Source organism: Podarcis muralis, chromosome 5 (assembly GCF_964188315.1).
Source record: "Podarcis muralis chromosome 5, rPodMur119.hap1.1, whole genome shotgun sequence".
NCBI classification, from domain to species: Eukaryota; Metazoa; Chordata; class Lepidosauria; order Squamata; family Lacertidae; genus Podarcis; species Podarcis muralis.
In genome coordinates this window covers 45,654,722-45,679,484 of record NC_135659.1, presented here as the reverse complement: position 1 = coordinate 45,679,484, position 24,763 = coordinate 45,654,722, and the positions used below count along the sequence as shown (strand labels likewise).

At 40.5% G+C, this 24,763-nt stretch overlaps 1 protein-coding gene across 2 annotated transcripts in view; it reads right to left on the bottom strand.

The window, feature by feature from the left end:
- LRP8 (LDL receptor related protein 8) overlaps nucleotides 1-24,763 on the bottom strand; it is a 197,827-nt gene that overhangs the window by 49,870 nt on the left and 123,194 nt on the right. For both annotated transcript variants that reach the window (XM_028733444.2, XM_028733445.2), the window contains exon 4: nucleotides 4,935-5,063. In XM_028733444.2, the coding sequence (XP_028589277.2) occupies nucleotides 4,935-5,063 (129 nt within the window). The remainder of the gene's footprint in view (nucleotides 1-4,934; nucleotides 5,064-24,763) is intronic.

The window sequence follows — 24,763 nt, the reverse complement described above, 5'->3', positions numbered from 1 at the left end:
TGGAGTTTGTCAGCTCAGCCCCCCGGCCCCTGTGAACTCCATGTGGGTGTTCAGGGAAGATTATGGCCCACAGTAGAGTGGGTTCGCATACCAAGTGCAGGAGGTATTTTTTAATGAGGGAAGAAGTACTGATGGGGGTCTTTACCATGTCAAAAATCAAAATGACCAGGCATCAACCTGCCAAGGGAGTTAAGATCAGCAGGGAAAGCTTTGTGGGCATAACATGTAAGGGCCTTCTCTATGGTGGCTCCCAGGTGTTGGAATGACTTCCCTCTGAGATGCATCTTGTGCCTTTATTTTAAGAAGTTTGACAGTTGGCCAAGATGCACCTCTTTACCCAGAACTTTGCCTAAGCGGCTATCTTCCCTTCACTGGCGTTGCTGTGCACTGCCAGTCTGTGCTACTGTTTTGCCACATTTGTTATGCGGTTCTATTTCATGATTTAAATGTGAATTTTATGTATTTTAAGTGCAGTATTTTTGCAAGATGTCCTAGGACCAGTTGGTGAATGGGGCAGGCTATATATGCAAATAGTAAATGGAATAAACAAATAAGAAGGAAAGAAAGAAAGAATAAGCACAGAATCAGACAAAGGGGCTTTTACAATGCAGCAACTGCATATGTACGTTCAGTTTACATCTTTCTCCCTGCATGCCAGGTAAGGAAAGCTCCAACTCAAGGATGCTGATGTGGCAGCAGGGCAGGTGAATTTCCTACACATGAACAAACTTGCCATAAAACATAAAATGAAGCTGAACACATAGTTTTAAGATGCCGCCTGAGTCTTTCAGAAAGATTTTGCTCTCTCTGCTCACTGTGGGATGAAGTTCTTCCTGCTTAGGTTGGTGTTTAGGTCTCTATGCTGCCTAGCAAGGAGCGTTTAGGGGTCTATAATTAACTATGGCATGAGTGGGTACTGGCGGGGAGGGAGGGAATAGACTGCAGCTTTTGTAGCACAAATCCCACTGTGCTTGATGATTACTCTCCCACTGCTGCTTTTACAACAACTCAATTGGAGGCCTTTTGCCATCTCTTTGGGAGATTATCTTACGAGCCGGCAGAACCACTCCTTAAAAAGGAAGTTTTGCTTTGTATTATTGGAATTCCCAAATCAAATACAGCAGTTTATAACAGCTTATTTAGCTCAGAATTTCCTACCTGGTAAGGGCAAGGGACACTGATTACCTTCACATCCTCTGGAATAAAATCATTGAAGCTAGAAAATGCAGAGACCCTTACAAAGACGGATAAAGAAACAGTTTTTTAAAATTTTTTTAGCATAACTAAGCCAACAAATCAATGCTTGGGAGAATTAAGGTGCTTATGCACTGGCAGTTTCCCAGGAGGAGGTTGAGGATTGTCAAGCACACTGTCTCTAGGGCAGGCATAGGCAAACTCGGCCCTCCAGATATTTTGGGACTACAACTCCCATCATCCATGACCACTGGTCCTGTTAGCTAGGGATGATGGGAGTTGTAGTCCCAAAACATCTGGAGGCCCGAGTTTGCCTATGCGTGCTCTAGAGCCTTGCCAGAGGCTTTGTTTTACTTGCAATAAACCCCTGTATCTCCTTTCATTCTTAGGGAACTGATGCCTTCCCCCTACAGCCAACAGAAACCTATGATTTGCCTCCACTATTGGAGGCTATATGCTCCTTAATACCACCTACTCAGAATCCCAAGTGGGGACAGCGCTGTTGTACTCAAGTGCTGCTTATAGGCTTCCTACATGCATCTGCTTGGCCACTGTGAGAACAGGATGCTGGACTAGATGAGCCATTGCCCTGATCAAGCAGGCTCTTTTTATCCATAAGCATTACCACCTCCAACCACAGAGGCAGAGCACTGCCATCATGGCTAGCAGCCAATGATAGCCTTATCCTCCATGAATTTGTCCAGTCCTCTTTTAGAGTATCCAAGCTAATGGCCATCACTGCTTCCTGTGAGAGCGCTATTATTGCAAAGAGATTCTGTCCTCCCACCTTCCACAAGACCATTTATGGCTGCTGCATTTGCTTCCTTCACAACTTTCTGACTTAAAAGTTTGAATGTGAAATACAAGTTTTCTCCCACACCAGAGCATTTATTGACATGAAGTCTGACATGGCTATACAATCCCTCACCAGTAAACCTCGCCATATGAAAAGTCCCTGTATTTGCCAGCCATTATCAAACGGATTCGTTGCCATTTGAGCTCTGCTTCATCACAGGGCAACACCTTCCAACTAAAATTCAGTGTGGCATAGGTTTTGCACAAGTCTCAGGCAGAAACTTAGCAAAGCCCTCAGAAAAGCCAGCCGTGCTATTTTCCATGCAGATATGTTGTTTGTTTGGATTTTAGAAACAGCCACTGAGTTTTCTTCCTGGATACTTCCTCTGGTTTTTAAGGGTTTTGTGTTTGTGTGTTTTGCACAGCGAGATGTGAAAATTACTTCCAACAATGATGAACTCCCCTTCAAATAGATATATGAAATGTGATGTTTCTTTGAAATTCAGATACTTTCTGTGAAAGGCACAGCCTCTAATGTGACAAGGAGACGTCACATTTCAGAGGATGAGCTTGATAGCTTCAAATTTAACTCCAAGCAAGTAAGCAAGCAAGGCAAAAAGGAAATAAAGTCCCCCCTCTTACTCCCCCTCCCCCAAAGTAAGCTCAGGAAGAATGAAGAGATAAGTAAAACCTCTCTCTCCCCTGTCCTCGCCCCCCATCCATGTTGAGGACAAGCAAACAGCAAAGATGAGAAAGAAGATGACAAAGATTCTAAGCAGAGAAGAAACAGGGATGCTTACAGAGTATCAGTAGATAAGCTTAGAGGGATTTTATCAGATTTGGATAACAGAAAGGATTGAAATCAATCCTTTAAAACTCAGAAGGCTTGCAAGCAGCAGAGAGGGGGTCATCTTCATCCGGAGGAGAATGGCTTGATTTGACAAATGTGCTTCTTTCCAAGAAAAGAGAACTGCCCACAACCCAAGGTGGAGAAGAGATGTGGGGACACCTAGGCCACAAAAGCAACCTTTCCATTCTCTGGTTCTGCCATGCTTAGCCTGCCACGCAGTGTGTAAAACAAGCCCCCAGCTGTACGAATAAAACCAGCCTCTTGTATGGTTGTGCAGCCATTCACACAAATGGAGGGAGACTAGGGATGGGGGAACCTGTCGATTTCAGGATTTTGGTTTCTCCTATTTCTTGTCCTCACACATTTCCACATCAGTTTGCATGTGTGCGAATGAATGCACGCACGCACTATATATATATCATGAAAATTCATTACCATTTCATTCACTTTTCTGCTAATGTATACATTTTTGCCTGCATTTCCTCCCAATGTACACATTTTTGCAAAGCAATTTTCCCCAATATAAAAAGGGCTGTTGATGGCTATGCTCTGCCTCCAAGAATGGAGACCCCAATGCTTCTGAAAAGCAGCTGCTGGAAACCACAGCAGGTGAGTGCGTTCTTGTGCCTGAATCCTGCTTGTGGTTTCCCAGAAGTATCTGGTTGGCCACTGTGAGAACAGGGTGCTGGACTAGATGGGTCACTAGCCCAATCCACAAGGTTCTTCTTGTGTTCTTATTTTTGTACATTATTTTCACTAACATATGTGTTTTTGTACATATTACTTGGCTGGAGAATTGCTAGCTGAAGTGTGAATTCTGAAGGATAGCTTGTTTTGGTTTGTGCATTGCTTTGGAATGTACAGTGGTACCTCGCAAGACGAATGCCTCGCCAGACAAAAAACTCGCTAGACGAAAGGTTTTTCCGTTTGCGAGTTGCCTCGCAAGACGAATTTCCCTATGGGCTTGCTTCGCAAGACGAAAACTTCTCGCGACTTTGTTTCCTTTGTCTAAATAATAATTCGCAAGACGAAAAATTCGCTAGACGACAAAACTTGCGGAACGAATTAATTTCGTCTTGCGGGGCACCACTGTACAAATCTGGTAGATTCGCCTTTAAGCATGAACTAAATTCAATTTCTCCCCCTGTCCCTACATGAAACACTGCTTTGCTCCTTTATGTATCGTTCTTTACTCACCCATAGAGGTTTTACAATACTGTACATAGAGCTATTGGGAGGATAAAGACAGTAGCACTATCTGCTTGCTTGAAACCATTTACAATAGATATTGCCTTTCGATTTTTGTGGGTTACTAAAAACACAACAGTCACCTATTCAGTGATCTATGGCTAATGGCTGAAGAGTACTGGAGCGAGATCAGTCTCTCAGTCCACATCCCCAAGTACTAGCTAGTATGTAGGTGGAACTTGCAGCAAAAAATTAATGGCTGAAAACGAATTACCTGCGACTTCAACAGCTTGAGAAAATCTTACTGCAGTGTTTGGGAAACAGAAAACATATCCAGCCTTCTGGGGAATCCCACAAATTATTTTCTTATTTTAACTTTGCAGTGTGCTTTACGGAGTGGCATTTTCTCCCCAAAGGGCTATTATTACCTGCTGCAGATTCTGACCCTGCCTGGAATATTCTTTCCAGAGTTTGAAGTTTGAATATAGAACGGAATCCTCTTAAAGAAATAAAGTGCCAATTCAATGTTTCTCCACCACTACTCCTACTCAAGGGTAAAGGCAGTGGATCTGCAGCCCACACTAGTTCCCAACTTATCTATTCTCCGGGGGGGGGGGTGTCTGTGGAGCTTGCATAGGCTGGGTGGCATGTGTGTCCCTACAATCTAATGTTGGTAAGATCATCTTCAACGCCCTTCCTAAAACCTACAGCATATGGAAAAACAAATATTGATTTTTGTGGCCTAAGATGTAGTACAAACACATTTAATCAGAAAGGCTGGGGTAGATAGGAAATACAGGAGGGAAGGGATACAAAAACTGGCATCAGATACTGTAATTTGGAGTTTGGGTTCATTGAGGTCAAATAACAGCATCGGTATGAAAGGCCCAGCATCATTCAGACTCACCATTAGTGCACCCGGCCTCATCAATTCCACTTTCACAGTCTTTTTCTCCATCACACCTCCATGAAGATGGGATGCATTTGTTGCTGGAGTCTCCACAGCTGATTTTTTCAGCTAAGCATACTTGTTTGGCTAAAAAAAGAAGCACAAAAATAACATAATTAATGAATTAAAAAAGAACTATATATAACTTTACCTCAGAGTGCCCCATATTTTCATCAGGCAGCACACACAGTAGAAAGACTGTGGATGTTTCTAGAATTGCTTTCTAAACTTGATCAAAATACTATGCAAATAATTTAGCTGGCATGTATTTTCCTGTTTATTGGTTTGATATAATTTCACTACCTGAAGCACAGTAACAGAGTTAAAAAGAATAGATCTCCTCCAGGTATAGCAGGCTGAATAATCTCATAACCTCAGGATGTTATAAAGGAATATAAACAGGTGTAAATTAGAAGACAGTGTACCCAAAATCACTATACTGAAGCTAAACCCAGTGTACCATGAGTGTCTGGAGAAAGAATTTAGGAATTTAATTCTGAATAGATGTAAACAACAAGGCGGAGGGGGAAAGCTGCCTAGTTCATTACAAAAACAAGAATTGGTTTCAGTCTGAAATCTCTTTTGCAACACTTTTAACCCACTGCAATGTCCTTGACTACAACACCATAGATGAACACACCCAAAGAATAGGATTAAATCCTTTTTTTAAAAAAGTACTTCTTTGAGATACTGTATTTAGGAATGCAAATACTAGCTACCTATTCCAGGATAAAGAGAAAGGATGGTGAAAAGCAGTCCTTACTACTCTTCTTGCTCTTTTGGGTACCATTGCAGAAGATCAGGCTGCTGGCTTTGGAGATACTGTCTCTTACCCAGTATACAAGTCCAGATTCCCTTCCCTCATTGTGGTTTCATATGATGATATTTAACATGGAACTGTTTTGGCACACAAGTTAATTTTGATCACAGAAGTTTGACAGGCAGATCTGCCTTTGCAACGGTAAGATACATATTCGTAAGTTTGCATTTCTCTGCTTCCCACAAATGCACCACTGACCTAATAATAAGAGGAAAGAAGTGTCTGGTGGGCACCACTGAAATTGAAAAGGAACTGGAAATTAAGGGATTAATCAAGCATTTAATAGTGTCCAAAAGGTGATGCTTCCCTGCCACCCCACTCCCATCCCTACATGGAGACCATAAAAGTGCTCGGTAAATGAAACTGCCCTCATTGACATTTTCTTAGTGGGTTTCCAATCTGAAGGCAATCAAAGCAGCTGCAGCTTCACCGCCTGGCTTTTTTTCCTAGGAAGCTCATCATTCTAACAGGAAAATGAAAGGCCACCAAGAGCTGTCATTAAAAATGTAGCACGTTACTGAAGTTGGAAAAAACCGACCCTGAATAATTATAGAGTGGATGCGGTCATTACCTAACTTAGTGAAACTGTTTTGAAGACATAAACTAATTTCATTTTAGACCAGCCTCTGTCAACCTGGTGTCCTCCAGATATTTTAGATTATAGCTTCCAATACATCTGGAGGGCATTTATATGAACATCGTAACAGCCACAGGCCTGGAATGTAGAAGGCATCCACCTGTCCCTCATCACAAACAAGGCCCATAAATCAGGTTCTCAGAGGTTATAGACATATAACTCTATTAATGTCATATACAAATGATCACACTGCCTGTGAACATCAAAGAACTGTACATGCCAAGTGGGGCTCTTAATTCACCTGCCCTTCTCCAAACAAACACAAGCCCCACAATACTGCAAAATGAAGTTCTGAAAGCTCCCCAAATGTTGTGCATTAGCTCAGTGTCCAATGCAAAGGGAGTTACAGAGTGCACAGAGGTAGCCATGCATTTGTCTGGATCACATCAGTTGGGAGTTTCTAAATAGCGGGAAACATATGTGGTTAGTAAACCACTAGATTAAATGACTGCCTGAACAGCTAGCATTTCCAAAGTTTACACTTTTGGAGTACCAGAGAGATGGTATTCTAACTTTGCTCCCACTGTGCCCTGAATGGAAGAACAATATCTGGAAACCCTCCAGCTATGGAAGTTTTTTCCCTGGCCTGACATGTAAGCAATTTAATTTCTATATACTTACATGCTTACTTGCAACTCTCCCAAAATAGAAGAACCTAAGAGACTGCAGTTTTGGGAAAGAAACAGAACATAATAGAGTTGTTCAGCTGAAATTTATTTGAGAGCAAGTCTCTGAGGAATTGGCCATTTCTGTTTATGTGATAGAAGAAATTTCTCTCGCCATCAGAAAAAGCCTGAAGGTAAAATAGCTCAGAGTTGTCTTAAACTTGTGCTTTTGGGGAACAAAAACAAGCAATAAAAATATAAAAATTATGGTGAAATGTAGCAAAGTGGCAGGAAGGTTATGTAGGAATCTCAGTATCAATTTGATCTCAGAGCCCACGGCAAGAAGCACCTTTGGAAGAATAATGGATATGAGAATGGCAGGACAGGCAGCATCTGTTTACGAAAAGGACACCGGGTTAATCACCTCAATGATACAAGTAATTAGATGCATTTTGAAAAGTAAATCTGAGCAGTTAACCCTCAAAGCAGAAAGCCATCAGTTGTCAGTGTACATCAACTATAGGGAGTTCAAACACAACTGGCAGCTAAGCCTGAATCATTTCAATCTCAGCTTTTCACTATGAAATGCAAAGGTAAGGAAAGGAACTTGGGCAAAGAAATGACAAATCAAATCAAAAGTGTTGAGGAAAAGTCAATGCTATTTTGGATTGCTTCATTTCAAATAAAAATGCTATGCGAATACTAGCCAACAGGTCATGAAAGAAGGGTAGAGTTGAAGGTGTAGATCTCCTCTGCTTGGTTGCTTTCATTTATTTTAGGCTTTTGCAAATTTGTCTGCCCAAATTTTTCTCACACTCTTTTACTCTGGTCTTCCCTAATCTTGCAGAGAAAGAGAAGGTTAACTTGTACTTGATAGTGACTGCTATCGAGGCCCTTGAGGTTTGTGTTGACGCAAAGTATAAGGAAGCTGGACTTTTCCAAAACAGCCAATGAAAAAGACTTGGTTAAAAAAATGTCAGACACATCAAGGCCAATTTATCACAATGAAGCACAAATGCCAAGGATGGACAACAATGCTTTATTTATACAGAGACAAGAGCGAAGACGACAAGACGGTTCCATTGACTAGCCACAGCAAATGGCCCATTCATTCTTCTTGTTTTCTTTACACCCCAACGCTACAAATTCTTTTACAGAAATTGTAGAGCCTAACTGGCGCCCCACTGCTTGGCTTCCTCTTACGCCACTGCTGAGCTTTTCAGGCGTAGAAGCATTATGCATATTCAAGGAAAGGGGGAGATAACAAAATGGATTTCCTTTCACAAGACCATTTGTCAGGTTCTCACCATGCAGGTACTCTGAAACCACGTACAAACGGGAATTCAGCAAATTCTACGTGTGGGAAACCTACAGATCTCTTCATTAGCAGGCTAGACAGTATCCGGGAGCATGAAAAAAGGCCCATTTTGTGGAAATGTGTCATCTCGAACAATGAGGCCTGCTTTCCCACTGCCACCATGTTAAGAATCCCTAACACTCTTCTTGATTTCTCCTGAGGGCATAGATTAGTATGAGGCAGTAGTGGTTTTGCTGTGGCAACAACCTCAACAAAGTGGCATATCAAAGAGACACAGTTCTGAAGGCTGGCCAAGGCTTACCACAAATCTCAGTCAAATATTGCTTGTGGTAGGAGAAGGTCACAATATGTACCTGAACTGGTGCCCTGTTGTGGAGGTTGAGAAGGCTGGTGCTGGCATAACCTGTGTAATTTATTTTTATTTTTCAGTTAACAATTTTATATGTATATGGAACAGCTGTAGGTGACTATGCTAAGGCAGATTAATAAAAAACCACACCCTGGTGAAAATTATAACATTTGCAGATTCACATAATTAACCTACGGCTTTAAGACTTTAATTGCATATTACTGCAGAGAAGCCACAGAAGTAGAGAAAATATCAAACATGAACAGCAAAACTTTATGGTCAGAGCACAGTATTAATAGGATCATAGCTGTGAAGGCTGACAAATATTAGCTCCTAGTATGTGATTTTGTTTGATACAGATTTTTTTTTTCACATTCCCAGGAGAATAGAAAAGGATTTGCTTGAGCTTAATTCCTTTGGATGAAGCAGCACAGCCCTCTCACAAATGTTAAGTCTTGGGATTTTGTGGCCAAAACTGTTGTATTTGGTCAACCAGGGCTACAGACTAGTCTCTCCATCCCCCTTTCACTGACTTTGTGGATCATCTGAAGCTTGTTCATCATCAAATAAACATGGCAACCATTGGACAAAGCAATAGATAACCATTTGCCTTGCTTTAATGTGGATTAACACACATAATTATCATATTGGAGATAAGAGTAAATAATCAGGCATTCAAAATCCCAGACTTAATCCTAAACACTGAAATTCTACATTTTGTAGCAGGAGCTTAGAACACAGTGATAGGCATTCATTTCAGGACATGCCACTAAGGCCTTATAAATCAACTTATTTTTGAGACTAATGATCTAAGTGAGAAAGATGGATCTCTGGTAACTTTATTGTCACTTAGGCTTGTTGGGGGTGGAGGCTTTTGTTAGGTGGGGCAGAACCTCAGATTTGTATTGATTTGTATTGGTTTTTTACTTACTGAGGGGGCAGCTGCCTTGCCCCCCAACCTTGGCTACGCCCATGGGGGGCCACAGGAAGGAAACAAGGTCGGAAGAGGGCCACAGTCAAAAAAAGGTTGGGAAACACTGACGTAAACTACTTGCGGCTTTTGTTAATCAACAAAAAAGTGCCAAATAAATTGTGTCAAATAAAATCAATCAATTAGTTTGGGAGGCTGGGTATCATCTCTGACCGGTAAGCCTTCTGGACATGTTATACCGTATTTTTCCATGTATAAGACTAGGGTTTTTTTTTAAACCAAAAAATTAGTTTTAAAATTGGGGCTCGTCTTATTCACAGGTAGTGCTGAGGGGTGTTTTCTTAATTTGGAGTACCCAAAAATAGGGGGCGTCTTATACATGGAAAAATGTGGTAATTCTCATAGGAATGTCTATTTCCATAGCACCATGTGCCTCTTGATGAACCACATTTCAGCCACATATACACTTCACTGCCCCCAGATGGCAAAGTAGTGGCTAGGGCAAGGGTAGCCATCTAAGTGCTCTTCAGATGTCATGTACTGAGCCAGAATGGCCAATAGCCAGGGAAGAGGACAGCTGAGTCCATAACATCTGGCTATGGGGGGCACCACACTGGCTACCCCATGCCTAGGGCCTCACCTTCCCTGTCCAGACCAAAACCAATTTAAGACCTCAAATCATCAACAGGTGCCGATGCCAAGTGGAGCACTGGACTTCCCTCTTTCTTTATATCAGCTGCCTAAAACAGTCAAGGCAACTTACAAAATACTGTGATAATGCAATTGCAAATAAGAACAATTTTACAAAATTAGGTAACAACCTGAAAGCGAGGATCAATTAAAAACAATTACTTCCCCATTCATTTTGCATCCAGAGACCTCCCTGCTCTTACACAACTGAATCAAAAGCAGGATCAGAAACAAATGCTGTCTTTCAAGATTACACATTCAGGCAGCTTGGAACTACCTTCTGCTAAAAGTCTGGCCATCTTAAATACAGCTGTAACAGCACAAATATTACAGTGCTCAGTTAGATATCTTCTGATATATCCTCTTGTTTCAGAGGTATTTGTAGCTTTGCAGTTCAAAAACCGCATAGGCATGGATATGTCTACATGTAGTTTTTGTTGAAAGGCTTATTACTTTTTCACCGCTTCAATACATATTTGACACTCTTTGATTTGCACAAATTGGAAGCTTCATAAATGCCTCTTCATCTGTCCCATGTGAGATCGCAGAAAATGTAATTTAGTGAATAATTAGCTATGTTGCTAAGCTAGGCAAGTTCTATATCCAGAAGAAAACCCTTCCTTGTAATAGTTGATGCAAGGAAAAATACCCTTCAACTCAAGGATTTAAAAGGAAGAATAAATGGACAAGGCCAAGGTTGCTCAGGGCTAATTAATTAAAAACAATTCATTATTAATTAATCTGGTGTGTGTGTGTGTGTGTGTGTGTGTGTGTGTGTGTGTGTTCAAATAGCCCAGGATATGTGTAGAAAGTGAGCTGAAGTTGTGTTTGCACATAAACATTGTTATTATTTTATTAATTTTATTTGAAACTTTTCTATTTCACTTCCCCACTGTTAAGCCTCCAAAGCAGCCCACAACATCGACACTCAACAGCAAGACATCCAGCAGGTGCTGAAATCAATAAAACAGTTTTACACTTGCTATCTAAAAGATGGCAGCAATGGCTCTGGGGAGAGATTCCACAAATGATGCATCATCACAGAAAAGGCCTCATCTCCAGTCTCTACCCACCTAACTTTGGAAAATGGTGGCACTCAAAGCACGGCCTCAAAAACCAAATTTAAGCAGTGGGCAAGCCCATATTCATTAGGAGAGATACCACAGATTTATTTATTTAATCAGGAATACATTGTGATGGTATTGCACAACTACTTCACATACCTCCCCCTATACCAGGGGTGCCCAAACTTTTTTTTCAAAGAGAGCCAGATTTGATGAAGTGATTTTTTGTTGTGCTTTTTTTAGGATTGAAGTTGCTGAGCTTTTTAAAAAGTATTTTACCCCAGGACATATACTGCCACGGGGGCCAGATTAAATCGACCAGCAGGCCGGATTAGCCCCCCGAAACAGACTTTGGACATGCCTGCCCTATCTGAACTTGCTAGAATGTTCGGTCAAACTGGAGGGAAAAAAGGAACATTGCCCCTGGGCTTTTTCTTTACATTCTGGCAGGTTTAATGCTGGATTTTCTTGCTTTTGTTCAATCAAATTAGACCCATAAGCCTCATATTCCAAAGCTTTTAATTGTTCAGTCAAACCTGCCTTAAGGGATTACCCAAGGAATTAAGGAAAGAAAAGAAAAAACAGCAGTCGCCTGAGGTAGACTTTGAACTAAAGGTTGAATCTAATTGTTTTGGAAAAGTTGGGGATACTTTGAGGTAATTATTAAAGCCAGAAAGCTGCCTATATGAGGCATGCTTTTGAGTAAGTTAAGTATACTGGGAATGTGGCTTAGAGGAGCTCATATGATCAAAGGAAGCATCACATGGAGAAGGGCAGAGGAATCCTTCAGTCAGTTAATTGACTTAAGTGATGGTTTGAGGACAGGGACAAGCTCTCAAGTACATAAAACATTTAACAAACAAAAAAATTGTTTTATCATAACTGATACGGTAATTGCAGGTACTCGTGTGACTGGAGTTTCTGCACAGCCTTAGGATATTCTTTGCAAACTCATGTTGTACATTTCTTTTCTTTTTTTAATCATATTTGTATGCTACACCTCCACAGGAGAGTTTACATAGCGTTTTGCCTATTTTTATCTCCACAAGAAACCTATAGGGTAGGTTAAGATGAGAGTTTATTACTGGAGCAAGTTTTATCCAATGAACTTCATGGGGGTGCAATGATTTGAACACTTGTCTCCCTGGTCCAAATCCACTACTCTATCCACCACACCACACTAGTGTCAAATCCTTAAGTGAATTACATTTCAGAAGCTACATATGGCTTTATACATCAGCTGGAAAAAAAGTACGGTGTTTCTAGTTCACCTGTATTCAGGTTCTATTCTTCTTCCTGGAGATGAATTGTACCATCCAGTGTCTAGAGCAGTGGTTCTCAAACATTTTTCTCTGGGCAACACTTTCAGAATAAAAATTTGCTTGCGCTACACCAGATGTTTACTGATATATTTTACTGATATAGTTTACTGATATACAATATATTGGAAAGCAAAAAGAAGCAACTCCTAGCAGTGCTTGATTTATAGCACAGAGCAAATCTTTGTTGTTGTTGTTTAGTCGTGTCCGACTCTTCGTGACCCCATGGACCTGAGCACGCCAGGCACTCCTGTCTTCCACTGCCCCTCCCGCACATCTACTTTATAACATAATCATGGGGCATCCAGAAAGTATAAAACAATGCAGCTACATAAGAACATAATTATTCCCAAAATGTAATTATAAAAAAGTCTCTTACATATGTACCTTAAGTATGTATACAAATTCAATTGAGGTATGAGCTTGCTTTTGCCGGGTACAGGCATCCCCCCTTACATTGAATCAACTCGAGCACAGTGCTAGGAAATCAATCAATCAATCAATCAATCAATCAATCAATCAATTCAAACCTAGAATTGGCAGGAGAGAGCTGGAAAGTCCTCATGGCAGCAGTCGTCTGAGGTAGACTTTGAACTAAAGCTTTCATTGCTCTTCTAGATCAGTTCCCTAAGTCAACCTAATTCTCTTCCTCTGACAGTTCCCCCAGTTTCTTGTTCAGACAAAGTCTAAAATCTTAATTGGAATACGCTGACTAAAACCATCAGAATTAACCCACACGGACAGCCTTCTTTGCAAAGTTCTATTCGGTCTAATCTACCATATTTCTCATTCCAGTTGCTTTTCCTCTATCAAAGCAACTCAGGCCTACTTGATTTCGTAGGGTTGCCATATTTTGAAGAGCAAAAAAGAAGACACATTTGCCAACTTCTACTTTTAACTATGGATCGCTATGACAACTCTTATTTTACATACCCATGAAAAAGAGGATGTGTCCTGGAAAATGAGAACATATGGCAGCTTGTTTCAGTGACTTTACTGCCTTTATTGTAGCTGTGCTAGTGGCCATAACTGGAAATCCAGCTCAGGTCTTAGATGTTCCAAAAACATCCCATCTCCCATATACACTGTATAAACGTACTGAGCAGAAAATGAACTGAACAGTGTGTATGGACTGTAGTGGCATCAGTCATTCACTTAAGGAAAACATCTGTAAATACAACTCACATCTCTGAAATTTCTCTTATCTTGCATGCCAAATTTGGCATTGATTATAATTGTTTTTCATTATAAATTTTTATTTTACTTGTAAACACTAATATGTGTCCTCCTTGAGTTGGCTTCAAAGGTTACCTTCCTCCACCAGAAGAAGGGAATCTCTGGATCAAAACTGACTGAGATTTCCTACATTTTACAGTTTAAAGAGGCATTGTAATATGTACCATAGACCACATATGAAGATAACTAGAGTGCACAAGACTTTATGCAGAACTATAACAGGTTCTGTAATATGGCAGGCATACTTGGATTTTGTTTCACTGTTTGGATTTCATTTCATTGCTAGCATAAAACACTCTAATGCTAGATGTCGAATAATGCTTCAGTGAGCAAAGGGCATCTGCCATATGTGGATTCAACCCAGTCATATTGCTTAAGCACAGAGCAACAAATTCTATACTCTGTAACAGAGGCTGGAACTGGAGGACAGGTTTTCAAATTCACCTGACTAACTTTAGTCTACTCCAATTAGCCAACAGTAGATACGCAAGCTGAATTATAGATGTCAGACATTGTTAATACAATACATCCCTATCCAAGTGGTGAAGTATTAAGACAGGTAGGCTACCTAAACAGTTAAGAATAGTTAGTACCTGTTAAAAACTCATCATGAATATTCATGACATTAATTGCACAACCTTCCACTGCTGCAATAGTTGACGTTCATCAAGGACACAGCTGCTTTAGAGTTTCTCTATAATTAATATATGCTTAGCCATTTCTAAATATAACAATTAATTATGGCCTTTGAAGAATTCATGCTGCACCTTTCATCAAACTCTTCTTATCAAAAAGGAAGGAACAAACTTTATTTCACTGGTAAAACTTTTCTTAATTTTGAATTTTTGTATCTTTTGTTTCCCTGACAATGATCGGGGTTGGAGGTGGGGATGCTGTTTACGGCCCACAGGTGGTGATAGAAGGGCCCACCCTGACAGACAGGACAGAGCAGCATTTTCTTAACAAGAATATAGCAAGATGCAATTAATAATAATCAAAATACTATTTCCTCAAAGGACCCAGCCAATGAATGCTTGTCCATAAGACTCTTGATTCAATCTAATATTTGATCCCTGTATTCTTATAGGCAGCATATTTCCCAAATGTCACTGGCCTCTAGAGAACCAGGTTTGCAGCCAGGCTTCAGCAAATAATGGCAAGTGTGGCACCACCCTCTGGCAAGCATGATACAGTCAGCCTTCCTTTCAACTCTGAAGCTGCAGAAGTGGTCAGGGATCATCTGGGAGTTTGTACAGTGATTCCTCCCACCTCCTGGCTCCAAACTTGGAATGAAGCCTGAGGTTTGTTTGGTAGCTGGGTGGGCCAAGGCTCAACTGGCAACTCCACCAAACCATCTTTCCTATTCTTGAGCAGGAAAAGCAGACAAGTGGGTGGGAAAAGAACATGAGAAGAACTTTGCTGGATCAGGACAGGCCAAAAGCATCCTGGCCAGCCTGATGCCCATGGGAAGCTCACAAGCAGCCCTCTCCCCACCTGGTATTTAGAGACATCGTGCCTTGACAGACAGGGGGCAGGCCATTACCATTTTTGGTCTGACCTGAAAGGAAAGCAGCAGAAGGCTACACATGTCAAAATTTTGCTCATACTGAACAATCAGGACTGTAGGGAAGAAACCTTCTTCCAACCTTGATCCACTTTCAGGGAGGGTGAAAAAATGGACAAAAGAGCCCTCCAGGTGTGTTGCCCAAGAACATTCAATTGCCCTTCATTCAGTGCCACTGATCTGCACAGAGGAACTGATTTCCATATGCAGGTTTGCTGCAGAACATGTGCTGGTGCACATATAGCATGCTATCACATCAGATAACGATACCCACATGAGGTAACCTGTCTGCACACCTTACTGGGCACTGGCTGGGATTGGCTAGTCTCATTTAAAGAGGATCCAGGGGGTATTTATACCTCTGCACACAATTCAAATCTACTGAGCCATAAGCATTTCCTCCTCCCCTTCCACTTCATGACTGCATTTATGGGTGAGTAAGAGAAACCCCTTGTAAACAAAATCACCTCGTTTGGCAAGGCATAGTAAAGCTGCTTGCATAATTCTGGCTTTCCCTTCCAACATCTCCCACTCTGCCCACAGATGTCATAAAGTGTTTCACTTAGAATGATGTCCATGAAGTTAAATAAAGAGAAGAAAACTGACTTAGCAGTGTGTTTCAATAGCTGCAGACTGATTTGAAGGCTGCATAGAAATATAAATGTTACTGCATCCTCTATAAATGCATTACACTCCTAAAGCAGCTTATTTTAATCAAAGTTATCATGCCAAGAGAAGAAACATCCTGAGCACATTTAAATAATAATACCAGTTTATATTTTATCCCTTGATTCAGATTGCAACCATCCTTGATCCACTTATATCAAAAGCACTGTGACAGACTGAGACAATCTGTGCCAAACTGTGTACTGCTGGACAGTTGCTTGATGGACTGTGGTTTGTATGGGAAAATGGTCCAAGTACACATGCTGGAAAGTTATTGCTGATTATTCTTCATAGCATTTGACACCAGTAAATCTATAAAATAGGAAAGAAGAATCTAGGCAAATACTACATAGAGAGCTAGAGATGCCCTTTTCCATAGCTAATGGAGGATCTTTTTTCTAAAAAACTGAGTAATAAGCATTATGGAAAAGAGGCTGTGGAATGAAATAGTGCCTGTCTTTGTTTGTTGTATACAACTTCAAGTACAGTGGTACCTCGGGTTACATACGCTTCAGGTTACATACGCTTCAGGTTACAGACTCTGCTAACCCAGAAATTCAGGTTAAGAACTTTGCTTCAGGATAAGAACAGAAAGTGGGCGGCGGCGGCACAGCGGCAGCAGGAGGCCCCATTAGCTAAAGTGGTGCTTCAGGTTAAGAACAGTTTCAGGTTACGAACAGACCTCCGGAACGAATTAAGTACTTAACCCGAGGTACTACTGTATGCTACCTCAAACAGGAAGCTGCTCGAACATGAAACAGGAAGTGACTGATAACATCAGTATTATCTGAACCAGGGATGGGGAACCTCCAAGTGTTGGCTGGCTCCAACTCCCATCAGTCCCAACCAGCATAGCCAGTAGTCAGGGATGATAAGGAGTCCATCATCTATAGACGGCCACAAATGCCCTATCCCAATCTACTGACTAGCAGCACCTCTTCAGGTTTTCTGACAGTTTTTTCATAGCCCACCTGTATGTGCCTGGGACTGATTCTGGGACCTTTCGCATATAAAGCATTTGTTCTACCACTGAGTTATGGTCCTCTTCTATAATGCTTCAAAAGACAGTAGGATAGAAATTATTAATTAGTTATCTATGTTGAACTGGGCTAAGCCTATCCAAACGAATATTATAGCAACACTCTCAATTTCATTATTGCTATGGGCCTGATTATAGTGGCGGGGGGGGGGGGGAGAATCTAACAAGTTAAAAGCTGAAAATATTTCAGGGTGGATATAGAATACAGAAGTTATAGTAGAATTAACTTATACTACCTAACCATGCAAGAGAAAATTAGCTAGTATGTAAGTTAAACATTAAACATTAATTAAGAATAATTTGCATTTCAGATCATGCTCTGTTTTTTGATAAATATGTAATAATATACTTAAAATCACCATTTTAAATTATCAGCCACAGGTTATTTAGAGAGACTATTAAATGTCTATGCAGCTCCAGTAAACAATTCAGATTGCAGCTTTACCAGGGAGCTGTCCTTGGTCCTAGAACATCAGCTTTCATTCTGTAATGATCAGGAATGCATTCAACAACTAATGTGTATGTCTCCATACTAATATTTTTTATCTACTAAGGTATGTATGCAAGGGTGTGTGTGTGTGTTCAGGGCACAACATTTGTGAAAGTTGCACAGTGGGTGGTAGCTTCTAGAGACACATTAATACACTACAGTATTTTTAAAAAAGGAAAGAGAGACACATATTAAGCATGATTACTTCTGACATCTGTATATAACCACCTAAGTATATGTCATGTGACTGCATTTCTCAACTATCTTCACAAGTCAATTCCCACATTTCTGCTATGCAGTTTGATCCTTTTCTCTTCTAGAGCTGTGGAAATCATGTCTTATTTCCAAAGGTCCCTCTGCCTTGCAGCCTGAAGAATTTTATTGTCCTGTGTAACCCTGCCCCCTTTCCCCATCCCAGCTTTTTAATTTACTTGCTCCTGAAGGACAACAGTTTACCTTGCTTCCTGAATGTTTTGCTAATCTTGTATATAGAAAGACTAGTCAATTATTTCCTTAATTTGGGAAGGCCCATTATGCTAAATTCCAATATCTCCTTGCCATCAGAATTAGACATTTCCTCAAATGTTTGTATATCCAGATGGAATGGAACAGGTTTCCCTAGGAAACTATAAAGAATTTGCATTGCAGTCCTGCTTTCGCTTGCAATTTGTGTTGCAGATGCCTACAATTCCTGAAACTAGTACAGTTTTTATAAATAATACAAAAGGTCTATAAATATAGCTTTGCTTATTAAAAATCAGTAGCATAAGGAGAGCTATATTTAAATTCTCCAAAATCTGTTTATTACATACAGTCCTTGGTTGTTGAGAGAGAGAAATTACAGTTCATGCCCATTTAAATTATTTGTGAAAGCCACATAGGATTTCATTTTTTAATGAGGCATTTAAATTATTGGAGACCACCAAACTTCCAATCTCACACTCAAGTGGATAAAAATTATTCACATATAGTATCTGAAATGACTCTATTTCTGACCACATTGAGTGATTGGAATGCTTCTCTACTACAGAACTGCACAGATGTCACGCAAGTTGGCTTGCTCCACTTTGGTCTTGATGGATCAGAGTTCCAAAACTGAGTACCATAATACAACAGCCATATTTTTTATTTCAAATTCTATGATGCTGCCATTTGTTACATGGGACAGACCATATAGGCACAGAATTAAGAACTGATCTTTTTCTTCTAAAGCATACTGGGTTAAGTCAAGAAAATTCAGTATAATGGACAAAGGTAGACATACATTCTAAATGTGGCAGGAGTAGTTTGAACTTCTATTCTTTGCTTGAAAACAAATGCCTTGATATGAAACCGATTTCAGAACAGCTGTCTGTCTTCATCTATGACTGTTTTAAACCAGGGTTTTCAAATGAAATGAATGGTTTACACAGGAAAACGACACGATGCACAACATGATGTTGGTTTTTGTACTGGCATTAGGAGTTCCATGGTTATTTTGTCATGTGTACAGTGGTATCTTTAGTTGCAGACAAAATCTGTTCTGGGGTGCTGTTTGCACCCCGAAAAGTCCACAACTAGAGCAGCACTTCTGCGCAAGCGTGGATTGTGATAGAGCACTTCTGCACATGCGCAAAGTGCGCAGAACGCTTCTGCGCATGCGGCGAAACGCAGAAGTATACACTTCCGGGTTTGCTGCGTATGCAAGCTGAAAAGACGCAACGTGAATGCAAGACAAGGTATGACTGTACTAACACAAAGATTTTGGAGCAAAAAGGCTGTCATGAATGCTTAGCTGAGGTTCCTGCATTGCAGAGGGTTGGACTAGATGACCCTTGGCTCTCTTCCATCTCTTAAGATTCCGTGATGCTAAGGCACAGAATGGCTGCACAGATTCATGGACACTACAAAGTCCTTCGAACTGTAGCCCTTCTGCGAGGAAAAAGGTCTTAAAGATACCAAAACATAAAACTAAGTGTAAATATAATTAAACAAGACAAAACTCAGTAAACACTGAAAGAGGGATAGTGAATGTGAGACTCAGTTTGGCTTTGAATTTCTCTTCAACAGCCTCCTTGCCTCCTTTTTATACATTATGAAATTACAGCAAATGGGAGGTGGGGGGAAGGGTATAATGTAAAAGGATATAATGTATTTTAAGTATGCGGTATTTCAATCCCTTTAAGACAGGCTCTTTACATTGCTGGTTTGTAATGAGATGTGCAAGGAAATGGCTTTTCATCAATTAAATGAGTGGATAATTATGGGGAGGAAAGGTTTTCATTATGGATTTTTTATTGAAAAAAAAAGCAAATTGTTCTATTATACATTTTATACACCATCACTATTAATAGATAATTAATATGCTCTTGAAGTCAAGACTGGATGTCGTTATGCTATGTTCTCTCTCTTTTTGTATAAACTGTTGACACAGATTTTCTATAAAGCGTAAAATATAAGAATTCTAAAGCCTTCAAAAGCTCACATTCTGGCACCACCCAGCTTATAATTGTCTATTACATTTCCTCTCTATTGAGGCACCCCAAAACCTTCCAACAGAACATCAAATGCAGAGCATGAAAAAACTCTACCAATAGTCTATACTTTTCTGCTTTACATCAGCACTTTTTTTTTAATTGCTCAGACTAAAGACAAAGCACTGCGTCCAGTTCTGGACACCACAAAGGAGGACACTGACAAACTGAAGCATGACCAGGATGACCAAATCCTATGATGAATTGTTGAAAGAACTGGGTAAGTTGTAGAAGGCTGTAAAAGAGAAGATTAAGGGGAGGACATGGGAGTGGTCTTCAAATGAAGGGCTGTCATGCAGAAGATGGAACAGGCTTGTTCTCTGTTGCTCAGTAAGGATGGACTAGAACAAATGGGTGGAATATAAGGACACAGGATGCTGTCCTAGTCTAAGATATTGGTCCATCCAGCTCAGTGCTGTCTACAGTGACTTGGCACTAGCTCTTCAGAGTTTTAGGCAAGAGATGAACCTGGGACCTTCTAGATGGAAGGCAGATGCTCTGCCACTAATCCCTTATCCCTGTGGAAATTGACGGGAAGCATATTATGGCTAAACATTAAATGGAGACCCTTCCTAACTATAATAGATGTTCAGTAAGGGAACCAACTGCCTTGGCAGGTGGTAGGCTCTCCTTTTCTGGTGATACTTAAGCAGAGGCTGGGAAATCATCTGCTAGAGAACCTTCATTGCAGACTAGACAACCTCCAAGCCCCTTCCTAACTCTATGATTAAGGAACTACTGTAACCAAGAGAAGACCATGAAAGCTTATGCATCCTTAAGAACAGTTGTTCTTTATCCTGTGGCAATGCAAAGGAGAAGCCACCCATGAGTCTGTGTCCAGCATGTACTTTCTGGATTTTTTGAGAACCCAAACCTAACAACTGCCCTCTCATTTTCCTACATATAAAAACAGGTCCCCAGATATAAAACTAAACCAACCAAACTAAGTGATCAAATGATGAAGGCAAATTTTGCAGGTCTCAATGAAATCAGCAGCAACATAGGAGTTAAATTGCCTTTCGTGGGCTGGGAATTTTATTTCTATCCAGCTGCCTGATATCTGCTGGAGCAGGAAAGTAATACATTAAAAAGTTAATGCATTTCTATTGTATTAGTTAATGCATTTCCTTTGTATTGATGGAAAAATAGTTTCCCTTTAGCTTTTCAATGACTGCATAATGAAAACAACCACCAAAAACAAGGGAAGCCTAATGTAGATACGCCAGACAATACTGAACTCTAAGCTGCATATAATCAATGCATACACTTCTTTGCCAGAGTTGGCTAAATTATTGACCTCCAGGTGTTCAACTATAACTCCCATCATTCCTGACAACTGGTCACACTTGCTGGGGCTGGGGCCCACCCCTGCTCCGTGGGAAAGAAATAATGCTATACATTTGTGGATTCAACCTTTATTTCAGAAGGTTACATTACCTCAAAGCCTTGACTTTAACTTACCAAGGCTATATGCCACATGATGGCACCTAAGGCCAACAGGGCTGAAATGTGACTAATGGGGCAGCTGAGTACTGCCTATCCCAACTTTCTCTATCAGTATCTGGGATTCAACAAGATAATGGAAAGGGCAAGTCAATGTATCTAAACAGCAATAATGAGACATTGACTTGCCCATTCCATTCCACTGTCAGTCATAGGAGTGCCACGGCACTACCAACGTCAAGCTTTTATATAACTGAGTACGTGCAAAGAAAGAAGAGTCATATCCTCTGGAGGGAATATGCTCCTCTACCCAGTTTTTCACGCACGCTCTAGGGAACCACTCCTGACAAATATTTCTTCCTTTGCTTTTGGGAATCCACTTAGAAGGGATCAGAAGCTGCCTCATACTCTCACTTTAAGAATTGCTTCTGCACTGTAGATGTTTCTTTCACTGGTTCCACACAAAGAAAGCATTTCACAGCTTCCTATCTACCGCCTAGATAGCCTCCACCACCAATGTAATTTGGATTGTCTTCCGTATCAGTAACAGGGTTCTACATCAAAGCAGCTTCCTAAGACAACCAGATGATTGTCACATGCTCCTCGCATGACAGAAGTCTTCGCCTCACCTTACCATCCAGGCAGACAAAGCATAAAAGTTTTAGATTCAGGTAGGTAGCCGTGTTGGTCTGACACAGTTGAAATAAATAAAAATAAAAATTGTCCAGCAGCACCTTAGAGACCAACTCAGTTTGTTCTGGGTATAAGCTTTTCGTGTGCATTCAGAGATATCTGAAGAAGTTTTGAAAGCTTGGAAATGTAACCAGATTTCACAGCAGCAGCAACAGCAGTGACCACTCAAAAACACACCTCTTCTGCACTCTAGCCACAAGTAAAGGATCATTGGCTCTTGAATATTCTTCATTAAGTACCATTAAGGTCAAGTTGTCATTGGTTACAGCTTGTAACTTTACCTATCCTATCCCAGTTAAAACTCACACACTTTTTGTATTCACTTACTGTTCTTGTGCACCATTAATCAAGATCTGTACATGCAGCCAAAATTTTAATTGATTTACAGAAAATCATTCCTAGTCACATTAAATCTCCTGTTCAGAGGAAGATGCCAAGCTTTCATCTATTACTTGAAAGCATACTGCATTTGCCACTACCAAAGCCAGGATTCTTCTGAAAGCAATGAAATAAACACCCCTTTCTGGAGACAATTATGTTAAACTTGTCATGATTTCTCTTCTCTATACAATAGCAGGCTGCTGGGGGTGGGGTGGGGGTGGTCATTTAAAAACTTGATGCCTAAAACCTGTCTCAGTACAACCCAAAGCCTTTTCTGTCTTTAAAAATAGGATAGTACTACAATTGTAATTGCCAATGCCCTCACATCCTCTACCCTTTCACTTGAATAGGTGCAAGATTCATAACAGCTATAAAAGTGATCCCATCAAGCTTTTTACTGCTGTCCTTGTTTATGAACTACTCAAATGCATTAGTGGAATAACAGAAATTTGACACTGCTACTATATTCATAGTATTTGATGAACAAACTCTAAAAAGAACTGACTTAGGGAAGAATTGCAAGGGCAACATAAACTTTGTTTCATTATAGCATAGTATGAGAGAAAAAGGGTAGCTGAAATACTGAAGGGTAAATCTATATGCTACTAGGCTCAATTAAAGGTGTATAAGGCCTTAACTTGGAATCTGGATATCTGACGGAATCTCATTCTCTATATCAGTGACCCCAGAACCTGAGATCAACTGGGGAGGGAGGTCCTGCTTACAGTATCACCATGAGTATTACTTGCTGTGCTAGACACCAGACAGTGCCTCCTTAGCGAGTTTGCCCCAACTTAGGAACACTCCTCCCCTAGAAGTACAGATGTCAGTGTTGTGGCTGGCCTCCTGTCATCAAGTCAAGACCTATCAGTTCTCCTTGGCTTCTGGAAAAGTGGTTTAGTTTGCCCTGGTGCTTTAGGTTGCCCTATTCTATATTGTTCAGATTATATCTGGTTTTAATCTGCATTTTTATTGTTGGAAACAGCTTTGGGACCTTTGAATAAAAATAGTCTAAAAATCTTATACATCTATAAGTAATCATTCCTGTAGAAGACCTGCATGATGACTACAGGAAGAGTTCCAGCTTAGTCTTCACCCCTTATGTATTGAAATCTTATGTCTAGGTCCTTTCCCCATGGAGGATTCTGTCATACTATCTGCCATTAGCAGACTAAAATGGCATGCACGCCATAGGACTGTTCACCTAGGGACCCTCTTTCTTTAGCTAAAACAGAATTTGCACTGTTGAAGACCAAGACATAACTCATAATTATGAAAAATCATAATCAGTGAAAGAAACAAGTTCTAGGTTTAATCCCTGATTTCCACCTGAGTTCCTTGGTGAGTGGCTGCCAGTCAAGAGTAAAGCTGCCAGTCAAAGGAGCTGGTGTTGGACTTCAGCTCCCATCAACAGGAATATGTTATTTAACTCTGCGTCCCATCAGCCCCAACCAACAAGGCAAATTGTCAGGGATGATGGGAGTTGGAGACCACAACGTCTAGAAGGCACCACACTGGATACCCTCAAACTGGACAATACCAGGCTATGTGAATCAAGAGTCTGATGAGCAGAAACTTAGTTTCATAAGTTGCTGACTGTTTAACCTGCTCTGTTGTTTTTCACTGACCTATATGCTTGACTGTGCATTTTAATATTAATTGTTGTTTATTTTATTATTTGTTCTATACCCTACCCTGGTCTCTATATGGTATCAGCCTTCCCCAACCCAGAGTGCACTTCCAATCAGCCTCAGCTAGCACAGCTGTACTGCCTGGAGTTGATGGGAATTGTGGTCCAAACCATCTGAAGGGCACCAGATTTGGGTCAGGCTGGTATAAAGGAAGGGCGAGTTATAAATGCTTTAAATACATAAATACATTAGTTCATATAAATGTGCAGCTTAACTGAACCAATTGCTGTGGACAGATGACTCATTCATCAATGGTTGCCTGCTATATCCTCTAGTGAAATTAATATGGATTCATAAAAGGCTATAGTGATTTCCCCCCTATTCTTTCTATTTATGCT